Source organism: Moschus berezovskii, chromosome 22, assembly GCF_049115385.1.
Source record: "Moschus berezovskii isolate FMDL1 chromosome 22, NW_MosBer_1.0, whole genome shotgun sequence".
NCBI lineage: Eukaryota > Metazoa > Chordata > Mammalia > Artiodactyla > Moschidae > Moschus > Moschus berezovskii.
The window spans coordinates 47,816,573-47,837,755 of record NC_142481.1 but is presented as its reverse complement, the minus strand read 5'-3'; the positions used below and the strand labels follow the sequence as shown (position 1 = coordinate 47,837,755).

Below are 21,183 nucleotides of genomic sequence, written 5' to 3'. Positions count from 1 at the left end.
TTTACTATTTTAGAAATGGTCTGAAGGTCCAGGCTTATGAATAATATATTGGTTTCAGTTAAGCACCAGCAGGGACCATAAAGGAACGTAAGTGATTTTTCTATATGATTCAAATTCTAATTCTCAAAAAAATTCCAAAGGAGAAGTTCCAGATATCTTTAGTGTTTGGATGGATTGGTAAAATAACAACATCTGGAAGTTAAAAATTATGGTGTGTTGATTAAAAAAAGGGATAGTCTTACAAACATGATGCACAAACTGGCATTCACAGCAGTAGGCCCCATTCCTGTCTTACATGAAGTTTATGATATTCTTTGGGGTTTTCCACAAATATCTTAGAGTCATTATATTTTGTGTTCACCCTTTAACATATTTATAATATTAAATATTAAAGTAGTAAAATGATTATGGAAAACATTGAATTTCAAATAAATATTAATGTTTAAAACAAGTTATTTTTGTCTTTATGCTCCAAATAACCACTAGTCCAATTTGAGACATAATGTAATGAATGTTGTAATGAATATATTTAAAATCCCTGAATCAGGTCTTTTAGTATTCAGTGAAAAATCATTGATGCATTGAGATAATAGTTTATGTATCACACTTAGGCTTCATCCTATTGAAAGAGTGATGTTGAAACTATTCTGTGTGTTTCTTAGACCTTTTTACTGGTTTTAGACAGAGGTATCACTGTTGACTGGTGCATGAATAGAGAACAAATTTACAGAAATCTGTGCAGTATTATTAGAAAAATTAAGTTCACTGTGGGCTGATGATACAAGAAGTCTCTGTAGCACTATTAAAAAGTTGGTTTTCCCCCTGTTGATATCATCCACAGAGATTCTAGTCTTAAATAATTTTTAGTTCCTACCAAGAAATATTTTTAAATGGGTTGGTCATGGGAGGAAGATGGATTTTTTTTCTCTTCAGTGATATTGAATGGTAGATAATGGGCTTAATGTTTAAAATGGGGATTTCTTTGCTCTCAGCAATTGTTCAGGGTTATAATTCTTCACTTAAGATTATATAGTATCTCATTTGTAAAGCTTCCACAGACTAATCCTATTACACATAGCTTCTTCCGTAGCTCTAAATATTTGCATACTTTGTATTTATTGATTCACTTGAAGGTGTTAAATGTTGTTAGAAGAGATTATGTCGTTGGCTAACTTATACACTGTTCAAATTAGTTTTGAAGTAAAGAAACTTTCCCCACATTATTTACTGGGGATTTCTGAAAAGAGTAATTTTCCTATATTCTATTGGACACCCTTGCTGTCTTTGAGGGAAAATTCGGGGAGGACACTAATTTGTCATATTTTAAATACTTATCTTTAAATTCCATAGGTTATCCTGTCATACCAAAGTACTATTATGTGCCAGCTGATTTTGTAGAGTATGAAAAAAGAAACCCTGGTAGTCAGAAGCGATTCCCTAGCAACTGTGGCCGTGATGGAAAACTGTTTCTTTGGGGACAAGCCCTTTATATCATTGCAAAACTCCTGGGTAAGTGAAGAAGACTGGGAATTTTTGTTTTTTCCTTATTATCAAGATTTTAGAAATAAGTATGTCTTTGTTGGCATTTTTTTGGATTTGGGTGGTTTTTCATGCTGTTAAAACGGCAACCCACTCCAGTACTCTTGCCTGGAGAATCCCACGGACGAAGGAGCTTGGTAGGCTACAGTCCATGGGGTCTCAAAGAGTCAGACACGACTGAGTGACTTCACTTTCACTTCACTTCATGCTGTCAAGAGGCCTTGAGGGAGTTTTTTTAATTGGTGGAAAATTTCTTTACAATGTTGTGTTGGTTTCTGCTGTACAACACAAATCAGTCATAATTATATATGCTGGCGTTAGTGGTAAAGAACCTGCCTGCCAGTGCAGGAGACATAACGTGCAGATTGGATCCCTGGGTGGGGAAGATCCCCTGGAGGAGGGTGTGGCAACTCACACCAGTATTCTTGCCTGGAGAATTCCATGGACAGAGGAGCCTGGCAGTCCATGGGGGTCACATAGATTAGTCATGGGGTCACATAGAGTCAGACACAAGTGAAGCAACCTAGCACACACACACACCACTCTCTTGAGCCTCCCTCCCCTCCCCAATCTCACCCCTTTAGTTCATTATAGAGGACCAAGCTGGGCTCCCCATGTTATATAGCAACTTCCCACTGTTTTACTCATGATAGTGTATCTATGTCAATGCTGCTTTCTCAATTTGTCACACTCTCACCTTCCTCTGCTGTGTCCACAAGTCCATTCTCTACTAGGTTCATCAGTACCATTTTTCTAGATTTCATGTATACACATTAATATACTTGTTTTTCTCTTTCTGACTGACTTCACTCTGTATCAGAGGCTCTGGGTTCATCCATCTCACTACAACTGACTCAAATTTGTTCTTTTTAATGGCTGAGTAAGCATCTTTTAATTTCATGGCTGCAATCAGCATCCGCAGTGATTTTAGAGCCCCAAAAAATAAAGTCTGACACTGTTTCCCCATCTATTTCCCACGAAGTGATGGGACCAGATGCCATAATCTTTGTTTTCTGAATGTTGAGCTTCAAGCCAACCTTTTCACTCTCCTCTTTCACTTTCATCAAGAGGCTTTTGAGTTTCTCTTCACTCTCTGCCATAAGGGTGGTGTTATCTGCATGTCTGAGGTTATTGATATTTCTCCCAGCAATCTTGATTCCAACTTGTGCTTCTTCCAGCCCAGCATTCCTCATGATGTACTCTGCATATAAGTTAAATAAGCAGGGTGACAATATACAACCTTGACGTACTCCTTTTCCTATTTGGAACCAGTCTGTTGTTCCATGTCCAGTTCTAACTGTTGCTTCTTAACCTGCATACAGGTTTCTCAAGAGGCAGGTCAGGTGGTCTGGTATTCCCATCTCTTTCAGAGAGATGGCTGGATGGCATCACCGACTCGGTGGCCATGAGTTTGCGTGAACTCCGGGAGTTGGTGATGGACAGGGAGGCCTGGCGTGTTCTGATTCATGGGGTTGCAAGGAGTCGGACACGACTGAGTGACTGAACTGAACTGAACTGAGTGTCTTCTTTGGAGAAATGTCTGCTTATATCTTCTGCCTGTTTTTGATTGGATTTGTTTTTCTGATATTCAGCTGTATGAGCTGCTTATATATATTTGAGATTAATCCTTTGTCACTTGCTTCATTTGCAATTATTTGCTCGAATTCTGAGGGTTGTTTTTTCATCTTGTGTATAGTTTCCTTTGCTGTGCAAAAGCTTTTAAGTTTAATTAAGTCCCACTTGTTTATTTTTATTTTTATTTCCATTAATCTAAGAGGTGGGTCAGAGAGAATGTTCTTGCCTATGTTTTCCTCTAAAAATAAAAGTGAAAGTCACTCAGTCATGTCCAGCTCTTTGCAACCCCATGAACTGTACAGTCCATGGAATTCTCCAGGCCAGAATACTGGAATTGGAACCCTTTCCCTTCTCCAGGGTATCTTCCCAACCCAGGGATTGAACCCAGGTCTCCTGCATTGCCGGCAGATTCTTTACCAGTTGAGCTATCAGGGAAGAGCTATATAGTTTCTGGCCTTGCATTTAAATCTTTAATCTGTTTTGAGTTTATTTGTGTGTATGGTGTTAGGAAGTGTTCTAATTTAATTCTTTTACATGTAGCTGTCCAGTTCTTCCAGCACCACTTATTGAAGAGGCTGTCTTTTCTCCATTGTATATTCTTGACTCATTTGTCAAAAATAAGATAGTCATAGGTGCATCAGTTTATCTCTACGCTTTCTGTCTTGTTTCATTGGTCTGTATTTTATATTTGTGCCAGTTCCATACTGTCTTGATGACTATGAAGTGAAGTGAAGTCGTTCAGTCGTGTCTGACTCTTTGCAACCCCATGGACTGTAGCCTACCAGGCTCCTCTATCCCTGGGATTCTCCAGGCAGGAATACTGGAGTGGGTTGCCATTTCCTTCTCCATGAGATCTTCCCAACGCAGGGATTGAACCTGGGTTTCCCGTATTGCAGGCAGACGCTTTACCATCTGAGCCACCAGGGAAGCTCTTGATGACTATCGCTTTGTAGTAAAGCTTGAAGTCAGAAAGGTTGATTCTTCCGGCTCTCTTTTTCTCCTTCAAGATTGCTTTGGCTATTCAGTCTTTTATGTTTCCATACAAATTGTGAAATTTTTTGTTCAAGTTCCGTGAAAAATACCATTGGTGGTTTGATAGGGATTACATTGAATTTGTAGATTGCTTTGAGCACCGTAGTTATTTTGACAATATTGATTCTTCCAGTTCAAGAATAGAGTATATCTCTCCATCTATTTGTGTTATCCTTGATTTCTTTCATCATTGTCTTATAGTGTCCTATGTGTAGCTTTTTTGTTTCCTCTGGTCGGTTTATTGTTAAGTATTTGATTCTTTTTGTTGCAGTGGTGAATGGGGTTATTTCCTAAATTTCTCTTTCTGACTTTTCATTTTTAGTGTATAGGAATGCAAGGGATTTCTGTGTATTAATTGTATATCCTGAAACTTTACTAAATTCATTGATTAGCTCTAGTAGTTTTTTGGTGACATTTTTTAGGGTTTTCTATGTATAGAAAAACATCTATACATGTATAAAAAATATATTAGAAAATCTATGTATAGGTGTTTGTCATCTCCAAACAGTGAGAGTTTTACTTCTTTTCTAGTCTGGGCTCCTTTTATATCCTTTTCTTTGCTCATTGCCTTGGCTAGGACTTCCAAAACTATATTGAATAATAGTGGTGAAAGTGGGCACCCTTGTCTTGTTCCTGATCTTAGAGATTAACCCTTTCACTTTTTCACCAGGGAGAATAATGTTTGCTGTGGGTTTGTTGTATATAGCCTTTATTAAGTTGAGGTAGGTTCCTTCTATGCCAATTTTCTGGAGAGTTTTTATTGTATATGGGTCTTCAATTTTGTTGAAAGGTTTCTCTGCATCTATTGAGATAATCATATGATTTTTATCTTTTAATTTGTTAATGTGGTATATCACATTGATTGATTTGCATATATTGCTGCTGCTGCTGCTGCTGCTAAGTCACTTCAGTCATGTCCAACTCTGTGTGACCCCATAGACGGAAGCCCATCAGGCTACCCTGTCCCTGGGATTCTCCAGGCAAGAACACTGGAGTGGGTTGCCATTTCCTCCTCCAATGCATGAAAGTGAAAAGTGAAAGGGAAGTCGCTCAGTCGTGCATATATTAAAGAATCCTTATATCCCGGGAGTCAACCCCACTTGATCATGGTGTGTGATTCTTTTAATATGTTGTTGGATTCTGTTTGCTAGAACTTTGTTGAGGATTTTTGTTTGTATGTTCATCAGTGATATTGGCATGTAGTTTTCTTTTCTTGTGAAATCTTTGTCTGGTTTTGGTATCAGGGTGATGGTGGCCTTATAGAATGAGTGTGGGAGTTTTCATCTTGTAGTTTCTTATCATGTAAAAGTATATTAATATGTCTATTGCACTGAATGATGATGGATAGTTTCTGGGAAGAAAATCAAATAGGTGTGTGGATACCACTATGATCATTTAGGTGCTGCATTCAGCTTACTGTATAGGTTCCTAGCAGAAGGCTATGGAAACTTTTAGTCTCTTTTGTAAATGTAATACAATTCTGACTTAGTATAACAACCATGCTTGGTCATAGCTTTATGATAGCTATGGTCATCCACTTTGCAAAAGAAATCAGGTATATCAGAGTTCTCTTCTTTCCAATAAATACATGTTGGCAGTTTACTCAGTAAGGGGGAGGCATAATGGGGCCATTATTCATAATCTTTTGAAGAATTATTTTTCAGCTTATCCTAAAACTTCAGCCTAAGTGTCTTTGGACACACTGAAATGAAGGTTAATTTAATGAACACAAAAAAGCTTTATGCATCTTCCTGTGCCATTCCTTGATAAACTTTTTAACATTATTAGTGTTTCCATTAAAAAGGTTATCATATTAGTCAGAATTCTTTTATGGCAAACAATCTATGCAGGTTGATTGTAAATACTGTACCTGCACTAAAAGAAATGCTTACTGTGTGAAATACGGTTATTGTCTTTGCTGTTCTTAGCATTACTGCCTAAAACCTGAATTTCTTGGTGCTGTAAGAGTAATCATCTTGGTTTCTCTTTTTACATTCCACTAGGGGAAAATATTTCAAAGTCCAGATTCCCAATTTAAGCTTTACACAAATGATATATTGAAGAAGGAAATGGCATCCCGCTCCTGTATTCTTACTTTGGAAATCCCACAGACAGGGGAGCCTGGTGGACTACTGTCTGTGGGATTACAAAGAGTTGGACATGATTTAATGACTGAGCATGCATGCAAACAATGATATATAGGAGCAAACAGAAGCTAACCAAAGAAGAGAAAATTAAGTTATTGCTGTTTTCAGTTTGCTCATTTCCTAACTGTATTTTCTGGGTCTCCATATTTATATAATGCTAATTTAAGAGCCCGTTGAAAAATGTTCTTCTCTAAAGGGACAGTTCTTTGATAAGGAATTGATATTATTTATACAGATTTTGCTTTGAGTTTCTGAAAGAAAAAAAATCTATACATGAAATAGTTTTCTTAGAATCAAGTCAAGTTGCTAAGGTTGTTTCTAGTTAGAATTTTATTTCCATCTTATTATGAATACAAAGAAGCCTTGTTGATACTAAGCTAAATAAAACATATTTTGGAAGAGGAATAGTAAACCTAAGACAAGAATTTTAACATCAGAATCATAAGTTTCTGTATACTATACTTGAAAATTACAAGTGAGCATGATGTAATTTTCTTGTGAGCATGAGACTGAAAACTGGTACCTGGGCTATAATTTGAGATCTACACTGCCTTCATCCTGCTTTTTGCTATATATCCAGCCTGGGATTGATACAGCTAGAAAGACTGCTGTTTGAACAGAGTCTCAGGATAAAAGTAAGAAGGCTAATTAATTGGGAATATAGAATTGGCCATACTCTACACAAGCAGATTGAGCTTTAAAAATAAAGAGGATTGAAAATACCAATCAGTAAAAAAAATTGGATTTTCGTTACTCCAAAATAAATGTATTAAATGTAGATAGATTTTGAATGGAATAGCATTTTCTTCTGTTAAGATCAGAGTGAACAGAAATAGTCCAGGTCATGCCTTCATCTCTGTTTCATGACCATTTTGAAAAGGAAAATCTTTAAAGAAATATTCAATTTCTCTTTTTCCTGCTGTACTTCTAAAAAGGCAGTAGAAAACCTGCAAAAGGTGTGCTGCAAACTACGAAACCACATTCTTATCTCCTGCTTAAAAAAAAGAGATGATGCATATTAATTAGCACTCTGACCTAGCTCTGTGTCATCTAGTTAACAACTCACTGGTTAAAATGAATAAGATCTCTGAAGATTGAATCATTTAGTTGCTCTTGACTATTGTATTCTTGCCCCTCCCTGCGCCCTCGTTAAGAACCATCCAAATTCTATGGATGTTAAGATCCCAGCCACATTTACAAAGTCTTATTTATTCATTAAAGGACCCTCAGTTAGATATCTGCTTAACAATATTTTGTGGGCAGTTAATTGGAATTTTATGGAAATAATAGAACATAAACCTTTAAAAATATTCTATAATATATGGCTTTCACTAATTCAGGTGAAATTTAATATTTTGCTCTATGTATACCTTAATGGTGGAGAAGGAAATGGCAACCCACTCTAGTACTCTTGCCTGGAAAATTCCATGGATGGAGGAGCCTGGTAGGCTACAGTCCATGGGTTCACAAAGAGTCGGACATGACTGAGTGACTTCACTTTCTTTCTTTCTGTAGTTCCTTTTGGAGAGGGAAATGGCAAACCACTCCAGTGTTCTTGTCTGGAGAATCCCATGGACGGAGGGACCTGGTGGGCTATAGTGTATGGGGTTGCAGAGAGTTGGACACAACTAAGCAGCTAACACACACATACCTGAATGAATAATATACAACAAAGCTATGTGACTTTTATTTCACTGTTAGAGCAGAAAGACTCAGTATGCTATTTCCTGGCCCAAGACCTGAACTACCCACTGTGTTCTTAGAAAATAGTTTATTATTACAGTAATTTTTTGATCTTTAGAAAATTTAGACATTTAGAAAATCAATGTTTGCTGTGAAATAGGTAAATAAACCACAAACATGTTATTTTAAACCAAATAAAATGTTATTTCAGATATAACATTTGACTTGTCTTAGAATAAAATGATCATTAGTTATACCTTTAATTTTTGTTTACATTTGAAAGTTTAGGAAATGTTCATGTGAGTCTGTAGAAAGCCATGTACTTATTTGAGTTTTTTGCATAAATAACCTGAAGAATATTTATCACATAAAAGTCATTTGAAAATCATGATCTTTAGATTGAAATTTTTTTGAGGTTAAGCTAGAGTAATGTAAGATAACATACAGTTAATGATAACTTTAAAACTTCCCCAAACCATTATTTAACTTTATTTTCTTATTCAATATTTTTTAAAAGAGAAACTAACATATCAGTTGTTTAGCTTTGAAAAAAAAGCCTGACCTCCAGACTTGAGCTTGTGTTTTTAATAAATAAAAGCCCCCCTCCCCTTATCCACGAGTATACATTCTATGACCCACCCCACTGTGGATGCCTGAAACCATGGATAGTACCAAATCCTATATGTTCTATGTTTTTTTTTATGTATACATAGCTATGATAAAGTCTAATGTATAAATTAAGCATAGTAAGAGGTTAGCAGCAATAGCTAATGATAAAAAGAGAATAAATTTATAATTTAGTAATTTATAATAGTGTACTGCAATAAAAGTTATGGAATGTGGTCTCCCTCAATGAAAAAATCCTTATTGTACTGTACTTACACCTCTTCTTGTGATAATGTGAGATGGCAAAATGCCTACATGATGAAATGAGGTAAGGTGAGTGATGTAGGCCTTGTGACATAGCCTTTGTTTTCTCTTGACCTTTTGAGGAGATGTCAGAAGTAGGATCATCTGCTTCTGGGAAGCCTGGATCATGGAGCCTTGACAGTGTTGATGGCCCAATGTCAGGAGCAGACCATGTCCATAATTAGAGATCCTGGGATGATTGGGGCTACCGGGTAGGAGAAGGACTGCCCTAGATTTTATCATGCTATTCAGGACACAGGCACAGGATTTAAACATTATCTGTGCACATGCATACTAAGTTGTTTCAGTCGAGTCCAGCTACTGTGTGCGACTGTTTGGACCATAGCCCACCAGGCTCCTCTGTCCATGGGATTCTCCGGTGAGAGGGTTGCCATGCCCTCCACCAGGGGATCTTCCCAACCCAGAGATGGAACCCGCATCTCTTGCCTCTCCTGCCTTGGCAGATGGGTTCTTTACCACTAGTGTCACCTGGGAAGGGAAGCCCTATGAATTGTTTATTTCTGGAATTTTGCATTTATTATTTTTGGACTGACTGTGTAGATCACAATAAACTGTGGAAAATTCTGAAAGAGATGGAAATCCCAGACCATCTGACTTGCCTCTTGAGAAACCTGTATGCAGGTCAGGAAGCAACAGTCAGAACTGGACATGGAACAACAGACTGGTTCCAAATAGGAAAAGGAGTACGTCAAGGCTGTATATTGTCACCCTGCTTATTTAACTTATATGCAGAGTACATCATGAGGAACGCTGGGCTGGAAGAAGCCCAAGCTGGAATCAAGATTGCCGGGAGAAACATCAATAACCTCAGATATGCAGATGACACCACCCTTATGGCAGAAAGTGAAGAGGAACTCAAAAGCCTCTTGATGAAAGTGAAAGAGGAGAGTGAAAAGGTTGGCTTGAAGCTCAACATTCAGAAAACAAAGAACATGGCATCTGGTCCCATCACTTCATGGGAAATAGATGGAAAAACAGTGGAGACAGTATCAGATTTTATTTTTTTGGGCTCCAAAATCACTGCGGATACTGATTGTAGCCATAAAATTAAAAGACGCTTACTCCTTGGAAGGAAAGTTATGACCAACCTGGATAGTATATTGAAAAGCAGAGACATTACTTTGCCAACCAAGGTCCGTCTAGTCAAGGCTATGGTTTTTCCCGTGGTCATGTATGGATGTGAGAGTTGGACTATGGAGAAGGCTGATCGCCGAAGAATTAATGCTTTTGAACTGTGGTGCTGGAGAAGACTCTTGAGAGTCCCTTGTACTGCAAGGAGATCCAACCAGTCCATTCTGGAGGGGATCAATCCTGGGTGTTCATTGGAGGGACTGATGCTAAAGCTGAAACTGCAATACTTTGGCCACTCATGCGATGAGCTGATTCACTGGAAAAGACTGATGCTGGGAAAGGTTGGGGGCGGGAGGAGAAGGGGACAACAGAGAATGAGATGGCTGGATGACATCACCGACTCTGTGGACATGAGTTTGAGTGAACTCCGGGAGTTGGTGATGGACAGGGAGGCCTGGCGTGCTGTGATTCATGGGGTCGCGAAGAGTCGGACACGACTGAGCGACTGAACTGAACTGAAACTGCAGAAAGTGAAACTGTAGATTAGGGGACTACTATATATGCAACTGACTTTTTTTACCCATTACATCAGACATTCATAGTGATGACCTCATTTAGGTACTACTGTAAGATCCCAAATCATAAAGATTAGAGCTTTTACATACTTTATAAATTAAGATAAGTGAACAGAAGAACTTTTTAGGATAGATGCTTTGAAAACATTAATAAAAATCAAGAGTTAAAACAGGCATGTTCTTTGATTATAGTTGAATTACTGAGCTTTTTAATTATTGTTTTTCTGCAATGTATGCAAAGTCCTAAAATGTTCAGTTGAGTGAAAAAATTTTTTTAATTTCACAAAGGATTCTTTTCTTTTGAGGATGAGTGTTAATTTAATTTCCTAGAAGTGTTCACGAAAGACTTTTAAAATGATGAAATAGACAAAGCAGTATTTTAAAATATCTAAAATGTTATGTTCATATGAAGTTCCCAAACTTTAATTCTTGGGTTCCTAAAATTCTTTAGTAAGTCATTTTTTGGAATTCACTTTCCAGTAAAAACTATACTTTAAATGATTTGTAACGCCCACCAAACTTTTAACCGTGTGATACTGATTATTTCTCTGATATTACTATGTTTTCCATCCACTTCTTCCTCCCCCTAGTTTCACTTCCTTCTTTCCTTTTCTTTATATTTTTCTTGTACTGTAATGGAAAGATCAAGAGTTTGGGGGCCATGAACTTAGGAACTAAACAGTTTAGGATTTGGAAAGAAGTTCTACCACTTAACTGCTTAAGTGTCTTGAATTTTCTTATCTTCTTGATCATCAGTTTCTTTATTTCGTTTTAAGGATTGATGAGAAAATATACTGAAGCATTTACCGTGGGACAAATACATACTTAAATGATTCTTCTACTTCCTGCCCTTCTTTCTACCCTCCTTCCTCCTTTCAGCCACCATTTGGAAAATAGTACTTGTGAAAATATGTTTCCTAGTTCTTGTTAAACAGGCAACTAAGGATGCATATGGGCTGTCTTTATAGGTACTCTGATAGTCACAGAACATCACAAGAAGAAAATGCATCCCTAGATGCTTCTTAACTATTCATCTACTCAGTGAACCAGCTGCTATTTATAGAGGCCTTCTCCCTGCTAGTCATTGGGATTGATACACAGCAGCTTTACAACAAGAATCAAATGTGACAACCTAGGAAATATTTCTGTCTCTCTGAGGGCAGGTTAGTTATTCTGATATGCTGCTTATTCTAACCCCAATGTCTGTAACTAAGACAAGTCCATTTGTATTTGATTTTATTCATAATATTTCTTGACCAGTTGACCTCAAATATAAAAACCACTGATTGAGCCTGGAAATCTGTTTCAAGTTAGTGATCAAGTGCCCCCTAGTGTGCGTGTGGACATAAGAAGCTGAGGTCTTGATTTTCGTTGGTCTGTTGAAATTCAAATACAGTTGACACCTTGCTCAGTGTAACCCACAGTTTTGTTAGTGATAAAGATAAAGAGATAAAAATATACAGGTTTATTTCTACATTGCAGTTGCTAAGAGCTTTCCCAGCTATCACCCTCCAGGAAACTTCAAGCAGAAAGACATCAATTTCTTAGCAGTTTTGTTATCTTTTTCATGGTATCCATGTGATTGCTAGTGACCTAAAGTAGGATTTTGTACAGTAGGCATCACTAACATCTTGAAAGTACATGTAATAGAGTTTTGCTTTAAAAGTTGCACCTTGAAAGATTTTTCTTCCATGACTTAAAACTAAAATTTTTACTTGAATTGCTACTAGAACTAGAAAAATTGTATACAAGTTTTTGATCCTACCCTTGAATATATTAGTAAAACTGAACATGAAGCCAGTGATGCCTTAAGCCTGAGAAGACTCTATGTATATATTGTCAGACTATTGCCCTGAAATAATACTGCCTTAAAATCTGTCATAGTCTGTGCTCTTCCCTTTACAAATATTATCCTAAGTAATCCTCCTGTCTTTTCTATGAGATGGGTGTTATATGCTGTAACTGAAGCTCAGAAGAATTTAGCAATTCACCCAAGGTTATACAGCCCATGACTGGCAAACTGTTGATTTATACAGAAGTTTCCACGGTGATGTGTCCCATATAACCTTTGTGGCATTAAGTGTGCTCATTAAAAGTAAAAACTTTACTAGCATATTAAGATATTGATTTGTATCCTGTTTTTATTTGCATGCTGATGGTTAAAAACATATTTCTCAGTCATTTCTGTGTCCTCTGAGTTACCTAGTTATTTACTTTGCTCACTTAACCTTGGTTTTATAGTTTTTATCATCAGTCTGTGTGAATATTTTATATATTAGGTATACTTAACCTCTCAGTATTTTCCTAGTTTGCCCTTAAACTTTGCTTGTGCTGTTGTTGTTTTAGTAAATATTTATTTATTTATTTGGCTGCACTGGGTCTTGGTTGCAGCATTTGAGATTAGCTCCCTATGCTGTACTTAGTCTCTCAGTCGTGTCCAACTCTTTGCAACCCCATGGACTGTATCCCGCCAGGCTCCTCTGTCCATGGCCAGAGATCAAATCCAGGCCCCCTGCATTGGAAGCTTGGAGTCTTAACCACTGGACCATCAGGGAAGTTCCCAACTTGTGCTGTTTTTTGATGAAGTAAATTTAAAATCTTTATGTATTAGATCCCTGTTAATTGAGTTAAGAACATTATATAAATATGGGATATTTTGGTATAATGTATAATATTGAGGATCTACATTTTCTTTTTTTTTCATAGCTCATTTCTTAATATATGAATTGTTAATATGTATCACTGTAGCTAAGGATTTTTTTCTTTATACCCTCAACAATTATTGTTTGAGATAAACCAAGGGTATATTTCATAAACCTTTTCTGTGTATAAAAATGCAGATATTAATGAACCTAATCTGTCTTCTAAAGGTTTAAAAACAGCTGTCCCTAGTTATATTAATAGAAATACTTGATTCTGTGAGATTTGGTACTGTATTGTGAAATGTAGAAGGCATTGCTCTTTTATCCTTGTTTCTTTTTTTTAAATGTTCTGTAGTTGGGCAGGTGTGAGTTCTTCCAGGGATCTTACCAGAAAACCAGTGCCATAGTTGGAACAATGAGGAGCTCTGTTTTTGCCTCCTGAATGATAAAAATCAATGCAGTAGGGTGGGGAGGAATGTCTTTTAACTTGATCTTTTAAGGTATTTATCACTTTTACCATATGGAAATTATGATTATGGCAATTAATGTATCCAGATTTGTTAACCCACCAATTTATTATTTTGTTTAATAAGTCTCTTGAGCGCCTACCAGATGCCAGTGCTATGCTAGGTAGTATGGTACAGACATGAATAAGAATCATACAGCCTGTGGGTTATAGATGAACAGGTGGTATAAATTGGTACATGAAGCTAGATATACAGGTATATACAGAGAAATGAGAAGGAAATGCAAACAAATAAGCTTTTTCAAGATTTGGTTGTCTATTTGATTCATATCACTGTTAATAAATTAGCACTTATACTTTCCAAGGATATAAGATTTCTTAATTTATCTGTCATCATTTATAAATAACAAAATAATGAAGATACAATTCCTTTCTATAGAATGACAGTGAAACATTAATTATGTAAAATGCTTGTTGGTAATGAAAATTTTTTCACATCTCAGTGATCAGACAAATAAGAAGGGGAAATAATACGTTACTATTTAGAATATCACTGTAATCAAGCCTGCATCATAGACTAAACTAATATTAATAAATTGAAATTACATGCCGATATTTGCCCTAATCATGCCCATGTTGACTTGGTTTAAATTGCAAAAGTATATTTTTTTCAGAGAGAGAATATCCTATAATACACTCCCTGATTGGGGTAGGAAAAGGATGACATATCAAGGCCTAAATTGTTTATTGTTTCTACTTCTTGGTTATCTTTTCCATCGTATAGAATATCAGTGTTCTTAAAGGGCAAAATTAATATGTGGTCAGGAGACTCTGAAGAGACTGTTATGTTTGAAGTGAAATTCTGTCATTTTCTAGCCGTGTGCCAGTTGCTTAACCATTCAATACCTCTGTTTTCCCATCTGTAAGATAAGGGCATATTGAAGATTAATGTATGTGAAATGCTTAAACAATGCCAGGAATGGAGTAAGCACAAAATGATGCTGTGGTTGCTGTTGCAGAGGCAGCAGTGGCTGTGGTGGCTTCTGTGGCTGTTCTGCTGCTGTTTCTCCTCCTTTTTCTTATTATTCTATTATTTTCATTTTTATCACTATGAAAAATATCTTCCAAGAGTTTCTAAAGACACCTTTGTTTTTTGTCTATTAGATAACATTCTACATGTGCCCTGAAATTGCCCCAGGATAGAAATACAGTGAGAAACAGTCCCAAAGCTGCAGAGTATTTACTATCATTTTTGTGGTTGACTCCCTCCTCTATTTTTCAGAATTATTCACTGCCTAAAAACAGTACCTAAAAAGCTATGGTAGATGGGCTGTAATTTTTTTAAGAAAATATTATGCTTGTTTAGAAACATACATAAATATGTATAAAACTCAGCCTGTTTTTATCTTTTTACTTTTTATTGGGGTATAGCTGATTAACAATGTTGTGGTAGTTTCAGGTGAACAGCAAAGGGACTCAGCCATACATATACACGTATCCTTTCTCTCGTAAGCCCCCCTGCCATCCAGGCTACCACATAACAACCTGTTTTTATATAATCAACATAGAACTGAAGATCAAAATGAAATGAGCACATTTTCATAGCAGTAAAAATAAACACCTCTACTGACTCATTTTAGGAGAAGTTGGATTCTTTTTTTTTGATTTATTATTCAGTTAACTTTCACATGTCTGCACATAACAGAAACTTTAAGATATGCTAATTGCTGGGTCAGAGAGTATGCTTGCTTTAAATTTGCATAAATACTGCCAACTTGCACACCAAAGAGGTTATTCAGAATTAAATTTGAGGATCCTCCCCCCCCACACTGCTCCATCCCAGCATAGTCACCTCCAGGCCCTCAGAGAATCCATGCTACTGAGAGCCTCAGGTGTCAGTGGGTCTCTCTGAGGTACTTTAGAGCAGAAAACAGCAGAGAAAACTGACTGAGTACCTTCTTCCCACCTACTCCTCCCAAACACACTAAATTGTCTTCCTTGTTGTATCTTTGTATTTTATCCAGGGTTACCACAAGGAACTAAAACATGAAAAGGGCTTCCATATTTATACTATAACAGCAGTCAAAGACATTGCCCTTATGCTGGTCAGTGTCCCCTAAAAAAGCTCCATCTCAGAAACATCTTTTAGAATTTAGTGTTAGGAAACATTGTCTTCCCTCAAGGATCTAGTTTTCTTCCTGAGACTACAAATGCATGATTTTTACTGAGTTAAAATTACAAACATTTCGCCTATTTAAAGTTTACATTTCAGTTGTGTTTAGCATATCCACAGGGTTATGCAACCGTGCATGCTAAGTCTCTTCAGTTGTGTTCGATTCTTTGTGACCCCATGGACTGTAGCCCGCTATCCACTGGAGAAGGGAAAGGCTACCCTCTCCAGTATTTTTGGGCTTCTCTTGTGACTCAGCTGGTAAAGAATCCACCTACAATGCGGGAGACTGGGGTTCTATCCCTGGGTTGGGAAGATCCCCTGGAGAAGGGAAAGGCTACCCACTCCAGTATTCTGGCCTGGAGAATTCCATGGACTGTATAGTCTATGGGATGGAAAAGAGTTGGACATGACTGAATGACTTTCACTTTCAGGCTCCTCTGTTCCTGGAATTCCCCAGGCAAAGATACTGGAGTGGGTTGCCATTTCCTCCTCCAAGGGATCTTCCCAACCCACGGATCAAACCCAAGTCTCTTATGTCTCCTGCATTGGCAGGCAGGTTCTTTACCATTAGAGCTACCTGGGGCAGAAGAGGGGGTGCAACCATAACCACAGTCAATTTTAGAATATTTTCATCACCCCTCGAAAAAAACCTATACCCTTTATCAAACACTCCTGACATACCTTTAATCACTTCATCCTTCCACCAACATTAGACAATCATTAGTCTACTTTATAGATTTGCCTATTCTGGACATTTTATATATACCTCTAATTATATAATAACCAAACTGATTACATGGGTCACAGCCTTGTCTAACTGATTGAACTATGAGCCATGCAATGTTGGGCCGCCCCAATTGGACAAGTCATGGTGAAGGGTTCTGACAAAAACGTGATCCAATGGAGAAGGGAATGGCAGACCACTTCAGCATTCTTGCCTTGAGAACCAATGAACAGATGAAAAAGCAAAAAGATATGACACTGAAAGATGAACTCTCCAGGTCAGTAGGTGGCCAATATGCTACTGGAGAAGAGTGAAGAAATAACTCCAGAAGGAATGAAGAGGCTGAGCCAAAGTGGAAACAGTGCACACTTGTGGATGTGTCTGGTTGTGAAAGTAAAGTCTGATGCCATGTGAAGTGAAATGAAAGTCACTCAATCGTGTCCATCTTTTTGCGACCCTATGGAATTTTCCAGGCCAGAATACTGGAGTGGCTAGCCATTCCCTTCTCCAGGGGATCTTCCCAACCTAGGGATAGAACCCAGATCTCCCACGTGGCAGCCAGGTTCTTCACCCACTGAGCCACCAGGGACGTCCAAGAATACTGGAGTGGGTAGCCTATCCATCTTCTCCAGCAGATCTTCCTGACCCAGAAATCAAACTGGGGTCTCCTGCATTGCAGGCAGATTCTTTACCAGCTGAGCTACTAGGGAAGTAAAGTGTGGTGCCATGAAGAACAATATTGCATACGAACCTGGAATGTTAGGTCCGTGAATCAAGGCAAATTGGAAGTGGTCAAACAGGAGATGGCAGGAGTGAACATTGACATTTTAGGAAACAATGAACTAAATTGAACCAGAATGGATGAATGTAATTAAGAGGACAATTATATCTACTACTGTGGGCAATAATCCCTTAAAAGAAATGGAGTAGCCCTCACAGTCAACAAAAGAGTCCAAAATGCAGTACTTGGGTGCAATCTCAAAAATGACAGAATGATCTCTGTTCATTTCCAAGGCAAACCATTCAGTATCACAGTAATCCAAGTCTAATCCCAACCACTAATGCTGAAGAAGCTGAAGTTAAACAATCTATGAAGGACCTATAAGACCTTGTAGAATTAACAACAACAAAAAGATGTCCTTTTCATCATAGGGGACTGGATTGCAAAAGTAGGAGGTCGAGAGATACTTGGATTTACAGGCAAGTTTGGTCTTGGAGTACAAAATGAAGCAGAGCAAAAGCTAACAGTTTTGCCAAGAGACCACACTGGTCATAGCAAACACCCCCTTTTAACAACACAAGAGACGACTCTACACATGGACATCACTACATGGTCAATTGTGAAATCAGAGTGATTATATTCTTCGCAGCCAAAGGTGGAGAAGCTCTATACAGTCAGCAAAAACAAGACTAGGAGCTGACTGTGGCTCAGATCATGAACTCCTTATTGCAAAATTCAGACTTAAATTGAAGAAATTAGGGAAAACCACTGAGCCATTCAGGTATGACCCAAATCAAGTCCCTTACAGTTAAACAGTGGAAGTGACAAGTAGATTCAAGGGATTTGACCTGATGGAGTGCCTGAAGAACTATGGATGGAGGTTCCTAACATTGTACAGAAGGTGTTGGATCAAAACCATCCCCAAGAAAAAGAAATGCAGAAAGGCAAATGGTTGTCTGAGGAGGCCTTACACATAGCTGAGAAAAGAAGAGAAGCAAAAGGCAAAGGAGAAAAGGAAACATACCCATCTGAATGCAGAGTTCCAAAAAATAGCAAGGAGAGATAAGAAAGCCTTGCTGAGTGAACAATGCAAAGCAATAGAGGAAAACAATAGAATGGGAAAGAGTAGAGATCTCTTCAAAAAAATTAGAGATATCAGGGGAATGTTTTATGCAAAGAGGGCACAATAAAGGACAGAAGCAGTGTAGACCTAACAGAAGCAGAAGAGATTAAGAAGAGCTGGTAAGAACACACAGAAGAACTGTACAAAAAAGATCTTAATGACCCAGATAACCACAATGGTGGGGTCACTCACCTAGAGCCAGACATCTTGGAGTGCGAAGTCAAGTGGGCCTTAGAAAGCATCACTACAAACAAAGCTAGTGAAGTTGTTGGAATTCTAGCTGAGCTATTTCAAATCCTAAAAGATGATGCTGTGAAAGTGTTGTACTCAATATGCCAATAAATTTGGAAAACTCAGCAGTGACCACAGGCCTGGAAAATGTCAGTTTTCACTGCAATCCCAAAGAAAGGCAATGCCAAAGAATGCTCAAACTACCGCACAATTGCACTCATCTCACACGCCAGCAAAGTAATGCTCAAAATTCTCCAAGCCAGGCTTCAACAGTAAGTGAACCAAGAGCTTCCAGATGTTCAAGCTGGATTTAGAAAAGGCAGAGAAACCAGAGATCAAATTGCCAACATCCATTGGATCATAGAAAAAGCAAGGGAATTCCAGAAAAACATTTACTACTGCTTCATTGTGTATGCCTTTGTGTGGATCACAGCAGACTGTGGAAAGTTTTACAAGAGATGGGAATACCAGACCACCTTACCTGCATCCTGAGAAACCTGTTTGCAAGTCAAGGAGCAACAGTTAGAACCGGACGTGGAACAACAGACTGGTTCCATATTAGGGAAGGAGTACGTCAAGGCTCCATATTGTCACCATGATTATTTAATTTATATGCAGAGTACATCATGTGAAATGCCGAGCTGGATGAAGCACAAGCTGGAATCAAGAGTACTGGGAGAAATGTCAATAACTTCAGATATGCAAATAACATCACCCTTATGGCAGAAAGCACAAAGGATCTAAAGAATCTCCTGATGAAATTGAAAGAGGAGAGTGAAAAAAATGGCTTAAAATTCAACATTCAAAAAACAAAGATCATGGCATCCAGTCCCATCACTTCATGGCAAATAGATGGGGAAACAGTGGAAACAGTGACTTTATTCTCTTGGTCTCCAAAATCATGTCAGATGGTGACTACAGTCATGAAATTAAAAGACTCTTGCTCCTTGGAAGAAAAGCTATGACCAAGCTAGACGTCATATTAAAAATCAGAGACATTACTTTGCCAACAAAGGTCCATATAGTCAAAGCTATGGTTTTTCCAGTAGTCTTATATGGATGTGAGGGTTGAACCATAACAAAGGCTGAGTGCCAACGAATTGATGCTTTTGAACTGTGGTGTTGGAGAAGACTCTTGAGAGTCCCTTGGATTGCAAGGAGATGAAACCAGTCAATCGTAAAGGAAATCAGTCCTGAATATTCATTGAAAGGACTGATGCTGAAGCTGAAGCTCCGATACTTTTGCCACCTGATGCAAAGAGCTGACTCATTAGAAAAGACCCTCATACTGGGAAAGACTTAAGGCAGGAGGAGAAGAGGACAGTAGAAGATGAGAAGGTTCAACGGCATCACAAACTCAATGGACATGAGTTTGAACCAGCTCTGGGAGATGGTGATGGACAGGGAGTCCTGGTACGCAGCAGTCCATAGGGTCACAAAGAGTTGTACACGACTGAGAGAATGAACAACAGCAAATCATGTAATATGGCCTTTATGGCAAACTTTTTTCGTTTATCCCATTTTCAAGTTTCATCCATGTAGTAACACTTTTTCTCCCCCACACCCCCACATTTTTTTTTGCCTATGCCTTGTGATATAGGATCTTAGTTCAAAGACCAGGGATGAAATCATGCCCCCTGAAGTGGAAGTGCAAAGTCCTAACTACTGGACCACCAGGGAATTCCCACACTTTGTTCTTTTATGGCAGAATAACATTCCATTGTATGGGTAGACCACCTTTGATTTATCCATTCATCAATGATGGTCGTTTGGGTTGTTTCCATTTTTTGCCTATTGTGAATAATGCTGTTATAAACTTTCATGAACAAGTTATTGTTTGACATATGTTTTCATTTCCCTTTCATTTTCTACCCGGATTCCTAGGAGTAGAATTACTGAGTCATGTAGTAACTCTATGTTTAACATTTGGAGCACTTCTAAACTTTTTTGCAAAATAGGTATACCAATTTGGCTTCCAGCCAGCAGTGTATAAGGGTTCTGATTTCTCTGTGTCCTCCCCAACCCTTATTCTTGTCTCTTTTTTTTTGGTGTTAGTTGTCCTAATGGATATGAGGTATTATCTCATTGTGGTGTTGATAAGCATTTCCCAAATGACTAATATTGTCAGAGCATCTTTTCATATGTTTACAATAAATCTTCTTTGGAGAAATGTCTATTCAGATACTGTAGCCATTTTTAAATTAGGTTATTTGTCTTTTTATTGTTAAGTTGTTAGAGTTCTTTGTATGTTCAAGATACAGGTCTCTTACAAGTTATGTGGTTTTCAGATATTTTCTTCCATTCTTTGGGCTTTTGTTTTACTTTCTTGATGGTATTCTTTGAGACACAAAAGCTTACAATTTTGAAAAAGTCCAGTTTATCTCATTTTTTCTTTGTTACGTATGTTTTGATGTAATTTTATCTAATACAAAGTCACAAAGATTTTTTTACTCATATTTTCTTCTAACAATTTTATACTTTTAGCCCTTACTTTTAACTTTTTAATCTAATTTGCCTTTATTATTGTAGTTTGTGTAAAGAGATCCAGTTT

At 37.7% G+C, this 21,183-nt stretch overlaps 1 protein-coding gene across 6 annotated transcripts in view; it reads left to right on the top strand.

The window, feature by feature from the left end:
- The window catches only part of PHKB (phosphorylase kinase regulatory subunit beta), a 233,431-nt gene that overhangs the window by 121,787 nt on the left and 90,461 nt on the right, over positions 1-21,183 (top strand). For all 6 annotated transcript variants that reach the window (XM_055412843.2, XM_055412842.2, XM_055412844.2 and 3 more), the window contains one exon: positions 1,351-1,509. In XM_055412843.2, coding sequence (XP_055268818.2) covers positions 1,351-1,509 — 159 coding nt within the window. The remainder of the gene's footprint in view (positions 1-1,350; positions 1,510-21,183) is intronic.